The 21253-nt window shown below is 37.8% G+C and overlaps 2 protein-coding genes across 2 annotated transcripts; both read left to right on the top strand.

Moving 5' to 3' along the window:
• Positions 1–646: 646 nt before the first annotated feature.
• Positions 647–18872, top strand: LOC141839355 (5-formyltetrahydrofolate cyclo-ligase, mitochondrial). Its single transcript, XM_074727082.1, has 7 exons — positions 647–969; positions 12591–12731; positions 13476–13640; positions 17029–17070; positions 17141–17186; positions 18440–18510; positions 18613–18872. Exons 1-7 carry the CDS (start codon positions 693–695, stop codon positions 18744–18746), a joined length of 876 nt encoding a protein of 291 aa, XP_074583183.1. The 5' UTR covers positions 647–692; the 3' UTR covers positions 18747–18872.
• Positions 7704–8938, top strand: LOC141838094 (uncharacterized). Its single transcript, XM_074725493.1, has 2 exons — positions 7704–8694; positions 8826–8938. Exons 1-2 carry the CDS (start codon positions 7881–7883, stop codon positions 8936–8938), a joined length of 927 nt encoding a protein of 308 aa, XP_074581594.1. The 5' UTR covers positions 7704–7880.
• Positions 18873–21253: the final 2381 nt, after the last annotated feature.

Here is a 21253-nt window from a genome sequence, read left to right as displayed (position 1 = left end):
TTTTTTTTATTATTCTAAGCTTTATACCTTTAACTCTTTTGATTAATTAGTGAGTTTGATATTATAAATTTATTATTTATTTTAAAACCTTTTTTATTTATTTACATGTTTGATAAGATCTTTGTCGATGAACATTGTTCATAAATTTTGTATATGAATAATTTATAATATCTATTTATAAATATTAATAAATTGAACGGATATGCATTTAAATTTATCTATTTAATTTAATAAAATAAGATAACTATTGCATTACCATATTCTCCCAAATTAATTTACTTCTCCACAATTTTGAATAGATAAAGATTATCCAAATAATTTTAAAGCTTGAAAGGTGTATATTTGGCACATTTAAAATCATAATAAATAAATAGTTTGATAATTATTTTCCTTGGGTAAAATGCTGAAACTATTTTTAATGATAATCACAGTATTTTCCTTTGGTAAAATGCTGAAACTATACGCTGTAGTTGGGGAAAGCTATATATGAATGTCCAACCGCGGCACCATGGCCTCAGGGACAAAAACTGCAATCATAATTATTTTCCTTTGTAAAATGCTGAAACTATTTTAAAGCTATAACGGCGGCTAAACCTGGCCCTCTGGAGTCTGGATCGCCTCGATTGGGCTGGGCCGGCCAACAGCGATCATCGACCGGAGGACGCCTCCGACGCTGCCAGAGATGAGATGAGATGAGAGGAGATCGTGGGAAGGTGTTACGGAAAGCTGCCTCTTTCTTGATGATCACCCACCTCCACAACCATCAACCCGCCTCCCTCTTCTCCAATCCCCTTCCTTCTCCTCCTCCTCCCTCCGCCGCCGTCCCCCTCCGCCACGCCTCCATCTATACTTCTCCCAACGCATCCGTTGCCATGGCCGACGCAGAGATGCGACCGCAGAAACGCGCCCTGAGGACCCAGATCCGGAGAGCTCTCAAGGCCCTCTCCCCTGCTCAGAGAGCCCGAGAAGGTCCACATTTCTCTTTTCTCCTCTAGCTCTAGAATGGATCGGCTTCGATAGGGATCGGTTGATAGACTGTGTTGGGCTCTGGATCTTACAATCATCATTTTGGTTTAGTTTACCTTACGTAAATATTAGATAGCGCAGATTGGATTTCGAATCTGATAGTTTTTCTCAAGTCTTATTGTATTAGCTTTTAAGTTCACTTTTAGTTCATCCTCGGATCACCCATCGCTCAAACGTCAAAAAGGTGTTAGAAGATGTGGAAGAAATATTTCTATGTATTTCTCATGCGCTTGAAGGCCATTTATATACTAGTTTGCACAAGAACAAATTTGAAAGAGGTATTTGAAAATACATAGAATTGGTAGTGTAACTGTGAGTGCAATCCCTTTCTATGGTAATTATATATCTCAATCGCTGTGCTGAATATAACACCTATGAGATATTACAGTTAGTAACACCCCTCTCAAACTGGTGTTGTCTCAAGGATATGCAATTTGAATTTCAAAAATTGCATACATTGTTTTGTATGAGACTTAGTGGACATATCTGCAACTTGTTGCTTGGAGGGTATGTGTGAGAACTGTATGGTCTTTTGGATGCGATGATGATGTACGGAATCACAATCAACCTCAGTATCTTTAGTTCTTTTATGAAATACTTCATCATGAATTATTTGGATTGCACTTTTGTTGTTATTATAAAGAGGGCAAGTGCTGCAATAGTGAATCCCAGGTTAGCTAATAATGATCAAAGCTATAAAAATTTACACAAGTGCTTGATATTGTACTCTGGAATTAATCGTGAAACAACAGTTTGTTACTTGCTTTTTAAGAAAATTAAAACTAATTACCTGTCATGGTATTAATAGTTGTAATATTCCATAGTTGTGATATCATCAAAGCTATGATATATATTCGCCAAAGTACGAGATTTCACCCGTAATTATATTACCAATCCTATATAGTGCCAAATACCTCTTTCCAATTTGCTCTTGTACAAATTTGTATATAAAGGTCCTTTATTGCCCATGAAATACAAAGTATTTCTTCCACATACTCTATTATTGTATCAAAGTGGGTTTGGCAAAACCACCCTCCTTTCCTTCTAACCTTAATGTCCACCTTCAACCGATCCACTTGTTGGCAACCACCTCATCTAAACTCCATTCTCCACCACTATGCTTTACCAGTCAATCCCTTTCTCCTCCATGACTCATTGTTGCCAACTTCCTTGGTGTTCGCTGCTGCAACATCACCTGCTATTGGAATTCTGCATGCACCTCCTCCTCATGCTATCAGTGTCCTTCATGTCTCACCTTCACTAGATTTAGAGCTGCACTTGCCCTTGCCCTCCTTTTTTATGTCATTGACACCGTCATTTTGAACATCCAACCACATTAGGTTGAGGCCTTCAATGTCACCATTTGACAGCTGCCCTCTCATCCTCACCCTCTTATTCCACAACTGATCAACGCCTTCCCCCCTTTTAGTTGGTTGTTGTCTCTCTCATTTGCACCGTTACATCACCTCTTCCTTGATTGTGTTATAACTGTTACCATTCCAATCCCGTCATTTTTGCTTGAGTGTTGTTGCTCATTCAATCCCATATTGTGATTCTATGCTATATCTCAGTGCATTAGTTATGGCAAATGATGCACCCTAGCCTATTGTGATTAAACTTGATGGCATAAAAAAATAATATTAAACTCCAACACCTTGAATCCGTACATTATGCAGTTCAGTAAATTTGAAACTTCCAAAGAGACTTGGAATTTTGTTTCACTAAGGTATAATCAAACAAATTGCCCTGAAATATAATAGAAATCATCGTTCCCCTCTTTGAAGCAGGATCATCGAATTTCATTCTCAAATATCTTGCCTTTGTGATCATTTGGCACTCATAGAGCCTAAATGCACAATTGATGCAAAAGTCTACTACAAATATTGTGAAGAATTACCTTTGTCCAATCTCTCATCACTCTTCAAGATCACTTTGAGTCGGTACCTGCCTCCATCCTTACAGATCTCTTCTTTCGCATGTAGAGGCTGTACAAATAGAATTACTAGCTGAGTTGACTTGAAAGAAAACACTAGTGAAGATATCAGATCCAATGATCCTTGTTGTGTCAGCCAAATCATGGGTATCTCTCAAGTTTAGTGCTATAATTGCAAGACATGGGCATTTCACTTGCAATTGTACTATTGTCTAGTGACTGTTGTAAATTGTTTGAATGCATACTTTAAAGCTATCCCAAACCCTTGCAAATATGCAGTCCAAAAGGGTACCGAAACTCAATCCTTTATGCTACTGCTATTGCATTGAAGAACTCTTCATTTGTAGTATTTTGCTATCTATACTACTTGATACTTTCATTTTCTTGCTTCATCTCAAAGAATATCAGAATAATATTTGATTTCAACAATCCCTTAGGAGTACTACCCATGATGACCATGTTATACATAAAAGGTATTATCCCCCGTTATGAGGCCATTAGACCAATTACCAAATGAAGAAATCGATGCCACATGATTTGAAGCACTAGAATCAACGTAGCAATTACTTGTCATGGGTAGACAGCAGTATGAGGATCAGAAATGTTACTAATGGAGAGTGCTTGTTGAATCATTTCATATACCTCAACAGTGGTAAGTTGGGCTACAGTAGATGGGCCGCTGCAACAAGGCTTGATCTTGCAGATGTCCTTTTAGACCACATACTTCAAGAGGAGGGCTTAGGATAGTTCTGAACTGTGACGCTTAGTATTAGTTGCACTTAACAATAGTACAATTGTGAGCTAAATGTTCATGTTTCTTGCAATTGTGGTGTTGAATTTGATCAATATCTTGTGATTTGGATGGTGCAGCAAGGACCATTTAATCTGATATTTTTATTACCAATTTTTATCCTTGTCTCCTTAGCTAGTTTTATGCTGGTGTGGTTTCTACAGTAGGAAGAGGAAAGTACAGAAGCATGTATCTACTCAAAATGGTCTTGAAGATTCATGAGAAATTGGATCAAACATGATTCTTCATAATATTTGTAGTAGACTTCTGCATCAAATTGTCCATTTAGGCTCCATGAGTGCAAGTTGATCCCAAATGATAGAACATTTAAGAATGAAATTGGATGATAGATTTTACTATGGATCCAGTTTCAAAGCTACAAATGTGCATTTCTAACTTATATCTAGTCAAACTTTGTATGATTATATCTTAGTTCAAGACAACCCTAAATTTATTTGCCAATTTAAATTTATTGACTACATACTATAGACGGACTAATATTGTTGGTGTATTCTATTGTTGTTGATTTCCTATTTTTGATTGTTTTCTGCAGAGTTTTGGGTATCACCAACACCACCACCATAATCTTATAACCTTGTGGAATATTCTCATCAGAAAAGACCATTTCTTGTAGTTTGTTTCATTAAATTTGATCACAATAGGCTGAGGTGGCTTGCTTGAAGTAACTACTAGATAGAATAGAATCAACAACTTAAGGAAATAAGATTGAGAAACTACCAAATGAAGTGATGGGTCAATGTCTGAATGTATATGTTTTATGGATCTTTCCTTAGAACACTCAGATATGCTTCATGATGATGGATCAATGAATGGTTATGAAAAGACAATGTTGAATGATGCAATAAGTGGATGACATCAAGCCTTACCAGATCTCGTGGCATGCAGTGGTGCCCTAGGTTTAGATGCGGACAGGAGGGCGAGGGCAAGAGTGTTGCAATTGGAAGACGACAATGAAAATGTTGGTTGAATGCAGTATTAGAGGGTGAGCAGTGGCCATATATCAACAACAAAGTCGTTGGTGATATGAAATAGAAGGGGGACACAGCTACAACTTTGGGTTCAAAGGAGGTGGGAGACATCCTGGATGGTGGGTCGGATTACACTAGTGAGCATCTAGGAGGTCGTCCACCATGACAAGGAAAGGAGGGGATTGGCTGGGAGAACACTGGTGTTGCAGTGACAGAGATTGGGAGGGGTGGTTGCTGGCAAGTGGATCAGTTGAGGAGAATGTTGAAGTTAGAAGGGAAGGTGACATGCTAAACTTTGATACTATGATAGAGGATGTGGAAGAATTATTTCTCTACATTTCTTATGGGCAATGAAGGCCCTTTCTACACAAGTTTGTACAAGGAAAAATATAAAGAAGTATTTTGAAACACATAGAATTGGTAATATAACTAGGGGTAAAATGAGAAACAAAACATATTTAAGGAGAAGGTAGAAGGAGAAGTATTAGGTGAAGTATACGGTGACCCTACTACGATAGGATGGATATATATTACAGCTAATGACAAAAAAGAACAAACAAGTTGGTAGAAAAACCCTGTATATGTTTTCTTTTAATGTTGAACTTAACTTAGGTAATTTAAGCAGGTCAAATGAGTATAGAAATTTAAATTTTTACCGTAGAATTCAAATTTCAGAAGTAGAACAAGCTTTAAACGGAATGAAAAATGGAAAAGCCGTTGGACCAGATGATATCCCGATAGAGGTATGGAAGTGCCTAGGGAAACAAGGTATTGAATGGCTTACAAAATTATTTAACATGATATTGAAAACAAAGAAAATGTCAGATCAATGGAGAGTAAGTACTCTAATTCCCTTATATAAGAATAAGGGGGACGTACAAAATTGTGCAAATTATAGGGGCATTAAATTAATGAGTCATACCATGAAATTTTGGGAAAGAGTAATAGAAAAACGATTAAGGAAAGAGACTATGGTCACCGAAAATCAATTTGGGTTTATGCCTGGTAGGTTGACAATAGAAGCTATACATCTTCTCAGGCAACTAATTGAAAAGTATCGGGGGCAAAAGCAAGATCTACATATGATATTTGTTGATTTAGAAAAAGCTTATGATAAAGTCCCAAGGGAAATTATATGGAGGATTCTAGAAAAGAGGGGTGTTAGCGTAGTATATATTGACCTAATTAAGGATATGTATGAGGAAGTAACGACTAGAGTGAAGACTTCAGGCGGATTAACTGAAGCATTTCCAATAAAGATAGGGTTACATCAAGGGTCAGCTCTAAGTCCTTATCTTTTTACACTAATCATGGATGAACTTACTGGACACATTCAAGATACCGTACCATGGTGCATGTTATTTGCAGATGATATTGTATTGGTAGATGAGACACGTGAGGGAGTAAATGCTAAATTAGAATCTTGGCAAGAAACACTAGAAGAGAAAGGTTTTAGGCTTAGTAGAGTAAAGACAGAATATATGGAATTTAAGTTTAGCAATATTGAACGTAATTAGACAAGTATTAAAATAGGAGATGATGAGTTGTCTGGAACTGAGAGTTTTAAATATTTAGGATCATTTTTGCAAGCCGATGGAGGGATTGAGAGAGATGTCTTACATAGAATACAAACAGGATGGTTGAAGTGGAGGAGAGCATCAGGTGTTTTATGTGATCGTAAAGTGCCTCTAAAACTTAAAGGAAAGTTCTATAAAATGGCAGTTAGACCTGCCATGTTATATGACGCTGAATGTTGGGCTATGACTCGAGCACATGAGCAAAAGATGAGAGTTGCGGAGATGAGGATGTTAAGATGGATGTGTGGACATACGAAGATGGACAGAATAAGAAATGAGAGCATTAGAGAGAAAGTTAGAGTTGTATCTATTGAGGAAAAACTCCGTGAGACACGTTTAAGGTGGTACGGACATGTACTTAGACGACCGATAAATTCTCCAGTTAGGCGGTGTGAAACTATGACAAATACGCATATCAAACGAGGGCGAGGTAGACTAAAAAAGACTTGGTTAGCAACAATAAAACAAGATAAAATTTATTTAAATATAAATGATGATATAATAGGAGATAGAGCTCAATGGCGAATGTTAAGATAGTTTTAACATGGTATCAAAGCCAAGTTATCTAAAACCCTAATTTTTCCCTCTCCTTTGCCACGCCGCCGCCCACAGCCACGCGAGTTTTTTTTCTTTTTTCCTTTTTTTCTCTCCTTTCTTTTCTCTGATCGCGAGCCGCGTCGCCTGCTTCGCGTCGCCGCCGTCGTCTTCCCATTGCCAGTGAGCGCCGTCCAGTTCGCCGCCGTCGTCTCCGCCGCTTCGTTCCTCTTCCTGCTTCAGCGCCCTCGGCTTTCTCCCACTCCGATAGAGGCTCCGACGATCCATTCTTTTGCGCGCGAGTGACGCCGTCCGAGGATCGAGATTCGACTTCTCGGCTTCTCGCCGTCCAAGCATCGCGATTTGGCCCTCGAGGATCTCGCTCGATTCCGTTGCTTTCTTCGCTCTTGGGATCTCCGAACCGCAGAGGAGCAAGGATCTGATCCCCTGGATCGCTGATTCCTCCTCCGCCTCCTGCTCTCAAGGGAACCCAGTGCCGACGCCGCCAAAACGCTGTGGTGCTCTCCTTCTCCTTCGCTGTCGTTGGACGACGAACATAGGAGGCTACGATCGGAGATAACAAAGAGAGAGGCGTCAGCGTCTGCTCTCGATTTTTCTCTTGTCTGCGGCTATCCCGTAGGCTGCACTTTCTGATTAAAAAAAAAACCTCTGCTCGAAAAAAAAAAAACTTCTGCTCGAGAAAAAAAAAAAAAACTTTTGCTACTCGAGAAACTTTGTAGCCACAACTTTATTTTATGACGGACACCTCTGGAGAAACTTCTGGTATTTCTGCAGATCCCATGGCTTCTTCTGGACAAGTACAACCGTTTTTCACGATGTCAGGTACTGGAGGATCCGGTCTTCAGATAACCTCGGAGAAATTGACAGAGACAAATTATGCATCTTGGGCAGTTGCTGTTGAACTTTATGCTGAAGGTCATGATAAACTTGATGTTCTTCATGGTACTAAAGTGAAACCAGATGAAAAGGACCCAAATTTTCGTATTTGGAGGCGTGACAATATTCAGTTGATGACTTGGATACTCAATTCCGTCAGTTCTGGCATCAAACAGGTCATTCTTCATAACAAAACAGCTTTTGATATGTGGAAAACACTGGAGCAAATGTACGGGCGCAAGCATGATATGCTACGTACTTATCAGCTAAGTAGTCAAATCTTTAAACTTGTTCAAGGTTCTATGTCTGTCACCAATTATTTTGCTGCTCTGAAGGGGTTGTGGGATGAGTTTGACTATTACAGGATGGAAGATTGGATTTCCACTGATGATCACAAGAGATATCTAAAGCTTCTGGAGAAGGACAGAATTATTAAATTTTTAGATGGTCTTAATGCAGAATTTGAGAGTTTAAAAGGACAGATTCTTAGTCTTGATCCTACTCCCTCTCTAGAACAAGTTTACTACAAGGTTCTCAGTGAGGAGGGTAGGAAAAGGACCATGAGCAACAAGGGTATTTCTGCTACCAGCACTCCGATTGGGGAGACTTCTGCTCTTGTCAGTTCTGTAAACAGGTTCAAGCCTGGGGGAACTAGAGGAAAAGGTGATAAATTTTGTCGGCACTGCAAGAGGACTAATCATGATTCAGATTTTTGTTGGGAGAAATATCCAGAGAAGAAACCTGACAAATTCAAACACAGTGACAAGAAGGCTCCTAGTCGTGGGAATGTTGCCGTCAAGAAATTAGTGGAGGAGGAGACTGCTGGTTCCTCTGTGTCCTCTCCTATTGGGTTGTCTACTACTGACATTGTCAATCTTCAGCACCTTCTCTCACGGCTTCAGGCTTCATCTTCTGCCTCTACCACTCCATCTCAAGCTCACACAGGTATACGGGGCTTGGGATTGAGTGTTGCTGGTTCGAGCTCTTATAGCCCATGGGTCATTGATTCAGGAGCTACGGATCATATGACAAACATTGCTAACTCCTTTATTTCCTACTCTTTGTCCTCTGGGCAAGATAAAGTGACCATTGCAGATGGAACCAAAGCCACTGTTGCTGGCAAAGGTTCCATACAATTGGCAGATCATTTTATCCTATCCTCTGCCCTTCATGTCCCTTCTATTTCTCTTAATTTACTTTCTGTTAGCAGCATTACAAAACAACTTCATTGCTCAGTAACCTTCTTTTCTGATCATTGTGTCTTCCAGGATCTCGAGACCAAGCAAACGATTGGGACTGGCCGTGAAGTAGGAGGTCTTTATTACTATCAGCTTGGAACGACATCTGCTCTGAAATCTACAGCACAGTGTTTGGAGAATAAACATCAAGAAATCCTCTTATGGCATTCTCGGTTGGGACATTTATCTTTTCAGTCTTTAAAAGTCTTATTTCCTAGTCTTTTCTCTTCAGTTTCTTTTGAGTCACTTACATGTGAAGTCTGTCAGTTATCAAAACATTGTAGAACTCAATTTTCTGAGTCTATAAAGAAAAGTTCTTCTTCATTTGATCTTGTTCATTCTGATGTGTGGGGGCCCTCTCCTGTGACTTCTTTGGATGGCTATCGATATTTTCTGTCTTTTATTGATGATTACACCCACTGTACATGGCTTTATTTGATGAAAAGCAGGGAAGAAGTTCCTCGACTCATTCAAACTTTTTGTCGTATGGTAGAAACTCAATTTCATACAAGAGTAAAGACTTTACGTTCTGATAATGCCCGTGAGTACTTTACTCAGTCTTTAAATACTTTCCTTGAGGATTCAGGAATTCTTCATGAGTCATCCTGTCCCTATACACCACAACAGAATGGAGTGGCTGAAAGAAAGAATCGTCATATCCTTGAAACAGCCCGTGCACTATTATTTCAACGCCACTTACCTAAATATTTCTGGGCTGATGCTGTCCTTGCCGCTACCTATATCATCAATAGATTGTCATCCAAAGGTCTCGGGTATCGGTGCCCTCTCACTATTCTTCGGCCTGGCACCACGTTGTTCTCTCTTACACCTCGGGTTTTTGGCTCTCTCTGCTTTATTCATGTTCTAGGTCCCAAGTCCTCCAAACTTGATCCTCGTTCTATACGGGAAGTTTTTCTAGGATATTCCACTTGCCAGAAAGGCTACAAGTGCTTTGATCCTATTACTAGGACGAGATATGTCTTGAAGGATGTTACCTTTTTTGAGTCCGAGTCTTATTATTCTCTTCAGCCTCATCCTCAGGGGGAGATTATTACCTCTTCTGTGTCTCCTTGTGTACCTCAAGTGGTCTCATCTCCTGTTCCATTGGATGCCATGGAAAATACATCACTGGGCTCGCAGTCTTCACAGGAAATTATCACTTACAAGCGACGAAGACACAAGCAAGGACCTACTACTGACCGGCTAGCCGAATCAGATGCTCTGGCTCCTGATTCCTTGGAACAGTCATTAAATATGAATGAGCTGAACCTTCCTGTTGCTGTTAGGAAGGGGGTCAGGTCATGTACTCAACATCCTATCTCCAATCACGTTTCTTACTCTCGTTTGTCTTCTTCATATCATGCCTTTGTTTCACAGTTAACAAACCATGTTATACCTTCTTCTTATTATGAAGCTGTAAAGGATGCTAGATGGCTGGAAGCAATGAATGAAGAAATAGAGGCCCTTAACAGAAATGGTACTTGGGAATTAGTTGATCCTCCAAAGGGGAAGAACTTGGTTGGTTCTAAATGGGTCTATGCTATCAAGTATAATTCAGAGGGTGAAGTGATCAGATATAAAGCCAGACTTGTTGCCAAGGGATTCACTCAAACATATGGGGTGGATTACTTGGAGACTTTTGCTCCAGTTGCAAAACTGAATTCGGTCAGAGTAATTCTTTCTCTTGCTGCTCAATATGATTGGCCTCTATTTCAGCTAGATGTTAAAAATGTCTTTTTGAATGGTGACCTTCATGAAGAAGTCTACATGTTACCACCTCCTGGAATCGAAACAAAAGGGAAAATTTGCAAGTTAAGAAAAGCTTTGTATGAGCTTAAACAATCTCCCAGAGCATGGTTTGATAGGTTTTGCAAAGCCATGATATTGTTTGGCTTTAAACAAGGAAATGTTGATCATACACTTTTTGTTAAAAAGAAAGAGGGCAGAACTACCATTCTCTTGGTTTATGTTGATGACATGATAGTTACAGGTGATGACAAAGCTGAAATCCAGGCTCTCAAGTCCAAGTTAACATCAGAATTTGAAATTAAAGATCTTGGACTATTGAGGTATTTCCTTGGTATTGAAATTGCTCGGTCTCAAGAAGGAATCTATATGTGTCAGAGAAAGTATGTGTTGGATTTACTCAAGGAAACAGGGAAGTTGGGTTGTCGACCAGCATCTACTCCTATAGAAGTAAATCATGATCTTACTAGTTCTAATGGGGAAGATCTTGCAAGTCTGGAAAAGGGAACGTATCAAAGGTTGGTTGGAAAATTACTATATTTGTCTATGACTAGGCCTGACATCACCTATGCTGTTAGTGTGGTGAGCCAGTACATGCATGCTCCTAAAACTGTTCATATGAAGGCTGTTGACAGGATTTTAAGGTACTTGAAGTCATGTCCTGGAAAAGGTTTGCTGTTCAAAAGAGGTGGTAATCTGAAAGTGGAATGTTATTCTGATGCAGATTGGGCTGGTTCTCGAGATGATAGAAGGTCCACTTCTGGCTATTGCACTTTTTTGGGAGGAAACCTGGTAACTTGGAGAAGTAAGAAATAAAATGTTTGTGCACGGTCCAGTGCTGAAGCAGAATATCGAGCCATGGCACATGGTCTTGCAGAAATGTTGTGGTTGTGTTTTTTGTTGAAAGACATGGGATTAAAAGCAGAATTACCCCTCAGGCTATATTGTGACAACAAGGCCGCAATCAATATTGCAAATAATCCAGTACAACATGACCGGACTAAACACATCGAGATTGATCGCCACTTTATTCGGGAGAGACTTGATTCTGGAGAGTTATGTTTGCCTTATGTCAAATCTGAGGACCAACTTGTTGATATGTTTACGAAGGCTATACCCCAAGCTATGTTTAATTCTGTTCTTAGCAAGTTGAACATGTTTGATATATATGTTCAACTTGAGGGGGAGTGTTGTGAGAAGCAGGGGTAGACATGTCTTTTTCTTGGCTTATGTATCTTAGGGTTATGTTGGTTATATAAACTGGAGTTTCTGTATATAGTTTTCTTTTAAGTGGTTAAGATAAAATTTTAATCGAACAAACAAGTTGGTAGAAAAAAACTATGTTTGCATTTATTCCATACTATCTTGATGTTGATACAGATTCAATTGATTGTTACTGCTAAGTTGTTTTATATTGCTTATCAACCAATACCTAATTCACTATCCTTAAACATGCCTATTTATTGACCTGGAATAATCTTCAAACCTGTATGGCCCAATCAATTGGCCAATTAGTTAGCACCTTAACCAACCCTATTTCTACATTACAATGAATCAAAAAAATTATTTGGCTTTATTTCGTTTTTGCATCCAGATTGACAATATGCTTTGAACATCAACACAAATTTTAGCATTGAAATACTCTAATTGGTATCTACTGACAATTGACAATATATTCAAGAGAATTATGCCTTTGTTAAAATTTTAGGAAGCTTACTCTTATTGTTTAGTTAAATACTTATCCTTCACGTCCATGCACTTTAAATTTTCTTCTATCTCCTCTGAAATACTTAACACTGTGATATGGTTGATGATTCATGTTTGGTTTGCATCTAATTAGAAATTTTTGTTTGATTTCAGATGCAACAATTCAAAATTTTGTACTCGATTCTTCTTGGTTCCAGTCTAGTAAGGGATTATGTGCTTACATAAGCTGTGAGACACTGTGTGAAGTTGATACATCAAGAATTATAGCAGAAGTTCTAAAGACCTCAGATACTGGTAATTTTCTCAATCATTTCTTTTTAATTATCAATTATTAGTTTCATTTAATTTTCAGCACATCTATTCATCCTATCATTGAAAATAGTCTTCAGTTTTCAACTAAACTATATGATGGAATTCTTATAGTTATTTAAACAAGCTCTAATAACTAGTAGTTTGTTATAAACCATGGCTAACATATTGCATTGGTCTTTGCTATAGTTACACTTTCCAGAGGTTACTCTACATATAATATCCATGTGTTGTTTCCTACAATTTATATTGAAACCTAAATTATCAAAGGGGCGTGTCAAAGTGTGAAAAACAACACGGTTACAAAATTCTTAGGCACTCAGGCAAACTTTGATTGTTACTATATGTTATGTGTTCTGTGTTATATGGAATGTTTAGCTTCATATGTAAATATTTTATATGGAATTTCGGATTGATTATGTTGTTTTTGTGTGGATTATTTAAATTGACTGAGTTGATATATAGTGTGGTAGTTTTGAACTTTGGGCATTTTCTTATCCACACTGTTGTGTATGTTGACAAAATAATTGATATAGAATATTCGTCTAATAATATGGACCACGTGTCATATCAACTTTCTGTATTGAAGACAACTAAGTAACATCAAGAAATGATTCTTTGGTGAATCTCCAAGATACTATGCTGCCATTCTTGATTGGAGAACTAGATTTTCCTCATTTCCATCATATAGGGTGTACACATGTGCTTACTGTTCATTTTCAAATCAAGGACTTAACATGCAGCTGAAGAAAAGTTTATATGTGCCAAGAGTGGAGGATAAAAATAGCCATATGAGGATGCTCAAAATCTCATCTATTGATGACTTGGTAGCAAATTCAATGAACATATTGGAGCCATTGCCTGTTGATGCTGCTCAAAATGAACGTGAAGATGGTAGGCTTTCTAATATTGCAAACTTGCACTTCCTCTTTCTTGGTTTACTTGCTTATTTTAAAATTTTATATTATGTTATTAACTTCTGTCTTCCTTTTGGCACATGCATCACACAGTAATGCCCCATCAGTATTGATTACTTGGTTACAAAATATACAATCTGTGACATCAGTACAAAATTTTCCATGGTAAGTAAGCAAATAATTTAGTGTGTGCGCTTGGAGTTATAGTCATGGACTGGTCTTTTCTAAAACAATCAAAGTAAACTAGGCTGACCAATTTAAATTCAAAGCACTCATTTTCATTGACATTTCTGGCTCTGGTGCATCTCAAGTTTGTACGTGCTGAGAATTTGGTCTAGAATCAGAGCATCTTTAGTATTCCAGTGAGGTTTTTAAAGTGTTGGCTGATAGAACTAGATATTCTATTCATCTAAGATTTAATTTTGTTTTCAATGTGGAGGATAACAAGCACAATAACGTGCACAATAAGTATAAATTAATCAAACCAATAACTTTATCACCAGTCAGTCTAGCTTGAAATTGTTAATTATCCATTTAAACTATTTATATTCAGTCATGTAACTACTCAATCCAAATTCACATTGGCTGTTTTATATCTAGTAGAATTAAATATTCAACAGGTAAATCTACTTCATGAATGTTTCAGTGTTTACTCAGAAATTCATTTAGAAATGGGCAGTAGTGTCTGAAACAGAACAAAGTTATCTTTAGTCAATTTGAACCAAAATATAGTTTTAAAGTGTTTCTTTATCCATCTCAATTACCCTCTAATGAATTAACTCATTTCTTCTCAGAGTGAACTTTTTAAAAGAATATGAAATATTGTTAAGCTTGCATTGTCATCTAAATATAAATTTCTTTCGGCGATTTACCAAAGGGCGCATGAAGATTTGGGAAATTCTCAAATCACGCACCATACTTTGAAAATGACTAAAAGGCACATTGATTTACAGTGGCCTTTTCACTCTACATCTCTCACCAACATTAATTTTCCACCAGCCGATTTCCAAAGCATGTCACATTCAAAAGATTAAATATAAAAATTATTTCTATGGTTTGGATGCATGCAACCTCAACAATCTCTCTTCCTCTCTCTCTATTCATGGAAAGTAAATCTCTCTCTCCCTTCCTCTCTCACCTATCGATTTATATAACTCGAATTTATTATTTTTTAAATTTAACTACTAAAATCAGAATAAAGATTTGACATCAAATCTATCTTCTCCAAATTCTACTCTTTCATGTGGTTGCAACTTCACAGAAATCCAAATAGTCGAGGTCGATCAGTGGGTTTTGATTGAAATCCACTGATTGACCTAAAGTGCTTCGATTGCACCCATTCCAAGTCCTGTGAGTTTCTGAAGTGCTAAGGAGTCTAAATGTACCATTCTTTACTATTTTCGGGCTTCCCTAGTAGTGCCAAGGAGACAAAGGTTTTCAGCTAGAATGCTTGGGTTGAAAGTTAGCATAATACTGGAGCACCTCTGGGGAGCCCGAAATAACTAATGGAGGGTACCCTTGGACTTCTTGTGACCTTAGAAACCCATAGGACTTGAAATGAGTGTAATCTGAGCTCTCTAGGTCGATTAGTGGGTTAACCGAAACCTCACTGATGGACCTAGACTATTTGGATTTCTGCAAACTTGCACCCATCCGGTAAGGTTGAATGAGAGGAAGGTAAATATAGTATCAAACCTTGGTTCTGATCAAAGGTTTGGCGTGGGGAGATATCAGGCCCAAGTTGGGTTTGGTCTTCCCACACCGTCCTTGATCGAACCTATCAGGCTCAAGTTGGGCTTGGTTTCTCCACACTAGGCCCTTGATCAGAATCAAGGTTTGACACCATATCTATCTTCCTCTCACTCAATCCTATCAGATCGATGCAAGTTTATAGAAATTCAAATAGCCTAGGTCCATCAGTAGGTTTCGATCAAAACTCACTGATCGACCTAGAGAGCTCAGATTACATTCATTTCAAGTCATGTGGGTTTTTTATGTCGCAAGGAGTCTAAATGTGTCCTCCATTATTTACTTCGCACTCCCCAAAGGTGCTCCAGTATTATGCTAACTTTCAGCCCAAACGTTCTAGCCGAAGATTTTTTTCTCATTGGCACTACTAGGGAAGCCCAAAAATAATAAAGGAGAGTACATTTGGACTCTTTGACACTTCAGAAACTCACAGAACTTAGAATGAGTGTGATTGAAGCTCTCTGGGTCGATCAATGGGTTTTAATCGAAATCCACTGATGGATCTAGACTATTTGGATTTCTACGAATTTGTAACCATATGAAAGAGTAGAGTTTGGAGAACATAAATTTGATGTCAAATTTTGGTTCTGATTTTAGTAGTTAAATTAAAAAATAAATTTGAGTTGTATAAATCGACGAGTGAGAGAGGAAGGGAGAGAGAGATTTGCTTTCCATGAGTGGAGAGAGATGTTGAGTTTGTATGTATCGAAACTACAGAAATAATTTTTGTATTTAATGGAGAGAGAGATTTGCTTTCTACAAGTGGAGAGAGATGTTGAGATTGCATGCATCCAAATCATATAAATAATTTTTATATTTAATCTTTTGAATGTGATATGTTTTAGAAATCAGGCGTGTGGAAAGTTAATATTGGCTAGAGGGGTAGAACAGGAAGGCCATCATAAATCAGTGCGTCCTTTGGTCATTTTCAAAGTATTGTGTGTGATTTAGGAACCCAAATCTATGTGCACCCTTTGGTAAATTGCCAAATTTCTTTTGTATTTTAGAGAAGAGAACAACTAATGTCACATCTGTCATTTTACTGCAAGGGTAGTATGTCTATGTAGTGGGTCCCACCTTGCCAACTTATGAGTAGTTCTGAGCCAATGCCCTTGCCTTTTCAGTTCAGGTTCTACACAACATGCATCTCAAATGAAGCTATCAAGTCCAGACACTTTGCTTTGCATTAGCTATTATGTTCTCATATTGCATCCTCAACATGTATTTTAAGTCCAGAAAATAAGATCACCAGCTTGGTCTGCAAACACTGCCCTCTGGGCCTTTGTTTTTGAAGTCCAGAAATCAGATTGATAAAACATAGTCTTTCTCGTATAATCTTCTTAGTTCTTTAAGAGCAACCCATTGTTGGCATATATTCCTTGTTTTAGATTATTGTCTGAGAAGTTACTTATCTTTGCTAGCCCAAATATGTTACATTAAATTGCCACTGGCCAACAAAGGTTATTAGGGATGTTCATTTCTAAGTACCTGTTATCTTGAGAAAACAGAACTAAAGTTTTTCCATGTGGTGGCTAATTGATCCTGAATCATGTCATATATCAGAAATTCAAAATACTGTAGATAGTTGACAACGTACTTACTATTTTTCATTGCAGTAATGCTGGCAAATCAACCAGTTGATCTCTTACTTTTACCTGGTAAACCTGTCTTCTTTTCTCATATATGAAATGTGTTTCAGTTTTCATCTTATCAAATTTCAACATGCAGGACTTGCATTTGATAGACAAGGAAGACGTCTAGGTCGTGGTGGAGGGTATCGTTCTAGTCTTTGTTATTTTAATATACTGCTAATTAACTCACATAAGCAAAATGTCTGTTGAATAATACCTACTTCTCATGTTCCACATTTTTGAGATTTTGGTTTTGATGATTCAATTTTGTTGGAAGCATACATGCAGAGATGGCCATGTTTGATATTTGGTATAACTAACTGCATAATGCTTCAAAGAATTTACCTGAAGCGAAGATCCTGGAGACCTTAAGAAGTTGACGATACTGTAGATTTTGAATGCTAAGTTATTAAAAATTAGGAACTCTTTGACTTGTGCACTCTGGACCCTTTGGAGTGTGTGCACTCTTTTGCATCTATGAGATGAGCCTTGGTGTCTGTAACTCACAGCCTACTTGCATGCACGAAGAGCTTACCCTGTTCTAGATTCTCATACTTGAAATCTTCATGTGTCCCTGATCATGTTGGAACCTAATTCATCTCCAATCTTGGATTTATTGCAGTTTTATTGTGTCACCTATTTACCATCTTGAGGTCTTAATTTTTGTCCTGATGGGCTCTCACCAAGTCAACTCCAAGCATATTATCTCAAGATTCTATGATCTTTAGCAGTGAAAGACGTGGAACGATCGCACATATGGCAACATGAATATCACACTTCACAAATTAAGGGCAGTGGTGAATATAACATAGAACTAAAGCATATAAGAGAACTTCATAATCATTGCTTCATGTAATCTTGAGTTGCTAATAGACGGGGAGTTGTTGATTATTTGTCATAGAAGATGATATCGACTTAAAGAACAAACTACACCCTTGAGCTCAAAATGGAATGCATAATAGAAAGCCAGCTCAAGAAGACGAGCTGGAGCTTCAGCAGTCAAAGTAAATGGATGGAAAAGCTGATAGTGATATAAATGTGTTGTGAATTAACTGGGTTAGCATAGATTTAAGGTGAGAATAGATTTCATAAAAGTCAGTAAAGGTTGGAATGCTATAGCAATTAATTCTTTTTTACGTCACTAAATTTTAAGTTAAAGCGACCTTTAACTTCTAATCCTTCCATATCTTCTTTCTTACAAGATCAATCATGAACTGTCTTAAGAACCATATTTCCATTTTTCACTATATGATTACTATTTACTAATTTTATTTGTATGGCCTAATCTACGATTTACTAATCTTATTTATAATGACATGATCTACTATTTACTAATCTTATTTGTTAAACATGATCTACATTTGGACTTTTAGTTTCTTTTTTGTGCATGCTGCAGTTACTATGATGTTTTCCTGAGGAAATATGAAGAGCTTGCTAATCAGCGAAAATGGAAACAACCACTCAGAGGTACCTCAAAATATGTCCGTTATTGATTCTCATGGTAAAGGCTCAGTCATGCCCAGCACCCATCATGTATTGATGTTGGTTGTGATACTTGGCTTCCTGCAGTTGCACTTGCGTACTCCGTGCAAATTATTGAGGAGAACATGATACCGATGGCCCCGACTGATGTTCCAGTGGACGCTCTTGTTACAACAAATGGTGTGATTGCAATCAGCCCTTCTGCAAGGGAGAGATTGTAACTAAATTTTCTCACTTCATTATGTTTCTTATACAATTGATCTGTTTCTGTATCAGTTGCTATCTTTTGCCAGTGTAAGAAGCCAGTTGAGTGCTGATGAAATGAGACGCTATCAATTTTCTTTTTATGCACTTGAATTTTCATGTGGTCATGTGATAAAATGGTAATTGTAAATTAAGTTAGTTTTATTGTGAATTTTTGACAAATTATGAGATTGCTCAACATATATTCCAGTCAATTTTTTAAAATAATGTTTGATATGAAAATTAATCTAGATACTATTTTCCTTTAGCCAATTTAATCCAAATTGAACAATGAAAACCATTAACTTCAATAAAAGATGGAATCTGCTACTTTAGCAGTTCTACTTCAATAAAAGATGATTGAGGTCGGTGTCCTCGAGTCAAATGAAAGTTATGATGATGATGATGTTGATAATGATGATGATTTGATCAAGTATTGTGAGACCAATTCTACTTGGACTGAATGAAGAGATAAGCTTGTGGATGATATGTTCATAAGTTGGCAGTCATCAGTTAATTAAATATAATGTTGATTGTATCTTGAAATTTGAGTTTCATTTCTATATAATTGAACTATTTGATTGTATCTGAGTTTTATATATTATCCGTTTGAATAATTATGGTTTATGCATGTACAATGTTGTATTCAGATGGTTTAATTTCAGCTTTCAATGGAAAGAAAGAACCAGAAGAGGCTAAAAGTAGTAGTAGCAATGACCAAGGATGTACCAATTTCACAGCTAGTTCTATCAACTCTAGTTGAACAAGTAGAAAGTTCAATGCCAATGAAGGTTAAAAGAAAAACTCATAATACCAAACACTTGTGGACAAAATAAGAGGATGCCGCATTAGTTACTGCCTTATTGAGTTGAGTAAAGATATAACTGTCAATTTGGGTTGAACTCGTCGGGTTGGCCCGCCTCGTCAAATAATTTAAGCGGTTTAGATTGAAAATTTATCAATTGATCATCTGGTCAGCCTAAACAAACCAACCCAAGTAGGTCGCGGGTTCAGGCGGGCCAACCCATAGCGAGCTTAGGTTGGCCCGTGGGCTTGGAAAAAAATTCAATAAAAAATTTAAAATAACTAATAAGTTACAACTTACAGACTACAACTTATAATTCAACCCCTAAACCTAAATCCAATGGCTGAGATAAACATAAGTGGAAAACCCTTACTCTCTGTTTCTCTTTTGTTATATTTGAGAGGTGTCCTAAGGCAATCGTCTTATGGTTATACTATTTATTGGATAAATAGCAATTCACTATTTGAGTGCACATTCTCTATGTATTTGATTGGATCTTAAACTCATTTACTGAATGTCTGTAATATGATTCATAGCATGAGAGAATTTGTGATTGAATCACAACTAGTGAGCATCTCTACATGTGCAATTATGAATGTATTAAAATTATCCCTAGTCGATGAATTGATGAGCACGGACGTCATTGATTCTGTTGAGACTAGCACGTTTTCAACTCCTTATTTTATCAAGTAGTTGTTCTTGCTAGTTGGAGACATTGGATGTCGAGAGTTAAATATAGATACTAGTTAAAGGTAACTAGTGTTGGGTTGCAAGGGTGCAAACATAGTCCCACATCTAAAGTACATGGAAAAGATTATAGGGTTAAAAAGATGAAAAGTATCTCCATTAGTATGAGGCCTTTTGGGGAGAGCCCAAGAACAAAGTCATGAGGGCTTAGGTCCAAAGTGGACAATATCATACCATTGTGGAGATATTTTGATTCCATCGGTTCTAACAAGTGGTATCAGAGCGAGACCACTCTTCACCGGACTAACCGTCAGATAAGCCATGATCCAGATCTAACCATGTGGTTTGAACCTTAAACAAAGAAAGTGGGTGCTCCCGTGTCTGAATCAAGAGGACTAGACACCAGATGAGAAGTCCTAGTAGGTCGGGTGGACCGAGGGGGTAAAAAGTCCTAGTTGCGACTAGGTGGGAAGTCCTAGTAGGTGGGGTGGACCGAGGGGCAAAAAAAGTCCTAGTTGCGGCTAGGTGGGAAGTCCTAGTAGGTCGGGTGGACCGAGGGGCAAAAAGTCCTGGTGGGTCGAGGATTCAGACATCAAAACGACGTTGGGGGGGGGGCCTGTGGTCCTTTGTTTGAGGGGGGATTGTTGGGTTGCAAGGGTGCAAACATAGTCCCACATCTAAAGTACATGGAAAAGATCATGGGATTAAAAAGATGAAAAGTATCTCCATTGGTATGAGGCCTTTTGGGGAGAGCCCAAGAACAAAGTCATGAGGGCTTAGGCCCAAAGTGGACAATATCATACCATTGTGGAGATATTTTGATTCCATCGGTTCTAACAACTAGTTCATTGAAGTGATCTCCCATGAGACTTCATATGGTTCTATGTATATAGAAATATGTTAATAAAAATCTCAGTGCAACTTAAATGCGAGTTTCCTTTGGCTTACGGTATTCAAGTCATTTGATCATGGAGGTTTATACTTTGGTATCTT

The sequence above is a fragment of the Curcuma longa genome, chromosome 11, assembly GCF_044706935.1.
Source record: "Curcuma longa cultivar G26 ecotype Majalengka, Jawa Barat chromosome 11, ITB_CL_G26_1.1, whole genome shotgun sequence".
Classification (NCBI taxonomy): Eukaryota; Viridiplantae; Streptophyta; class Magnoliopsida; order Zingiberales; family Zingiberaceae; genus Curcuma; species Curcuma longa.
The sequence above is the reverse complement of the archived record's forward strand: the minus strand, read 5'-3'. Positions and strand labels throughout refer to the sequence as shown.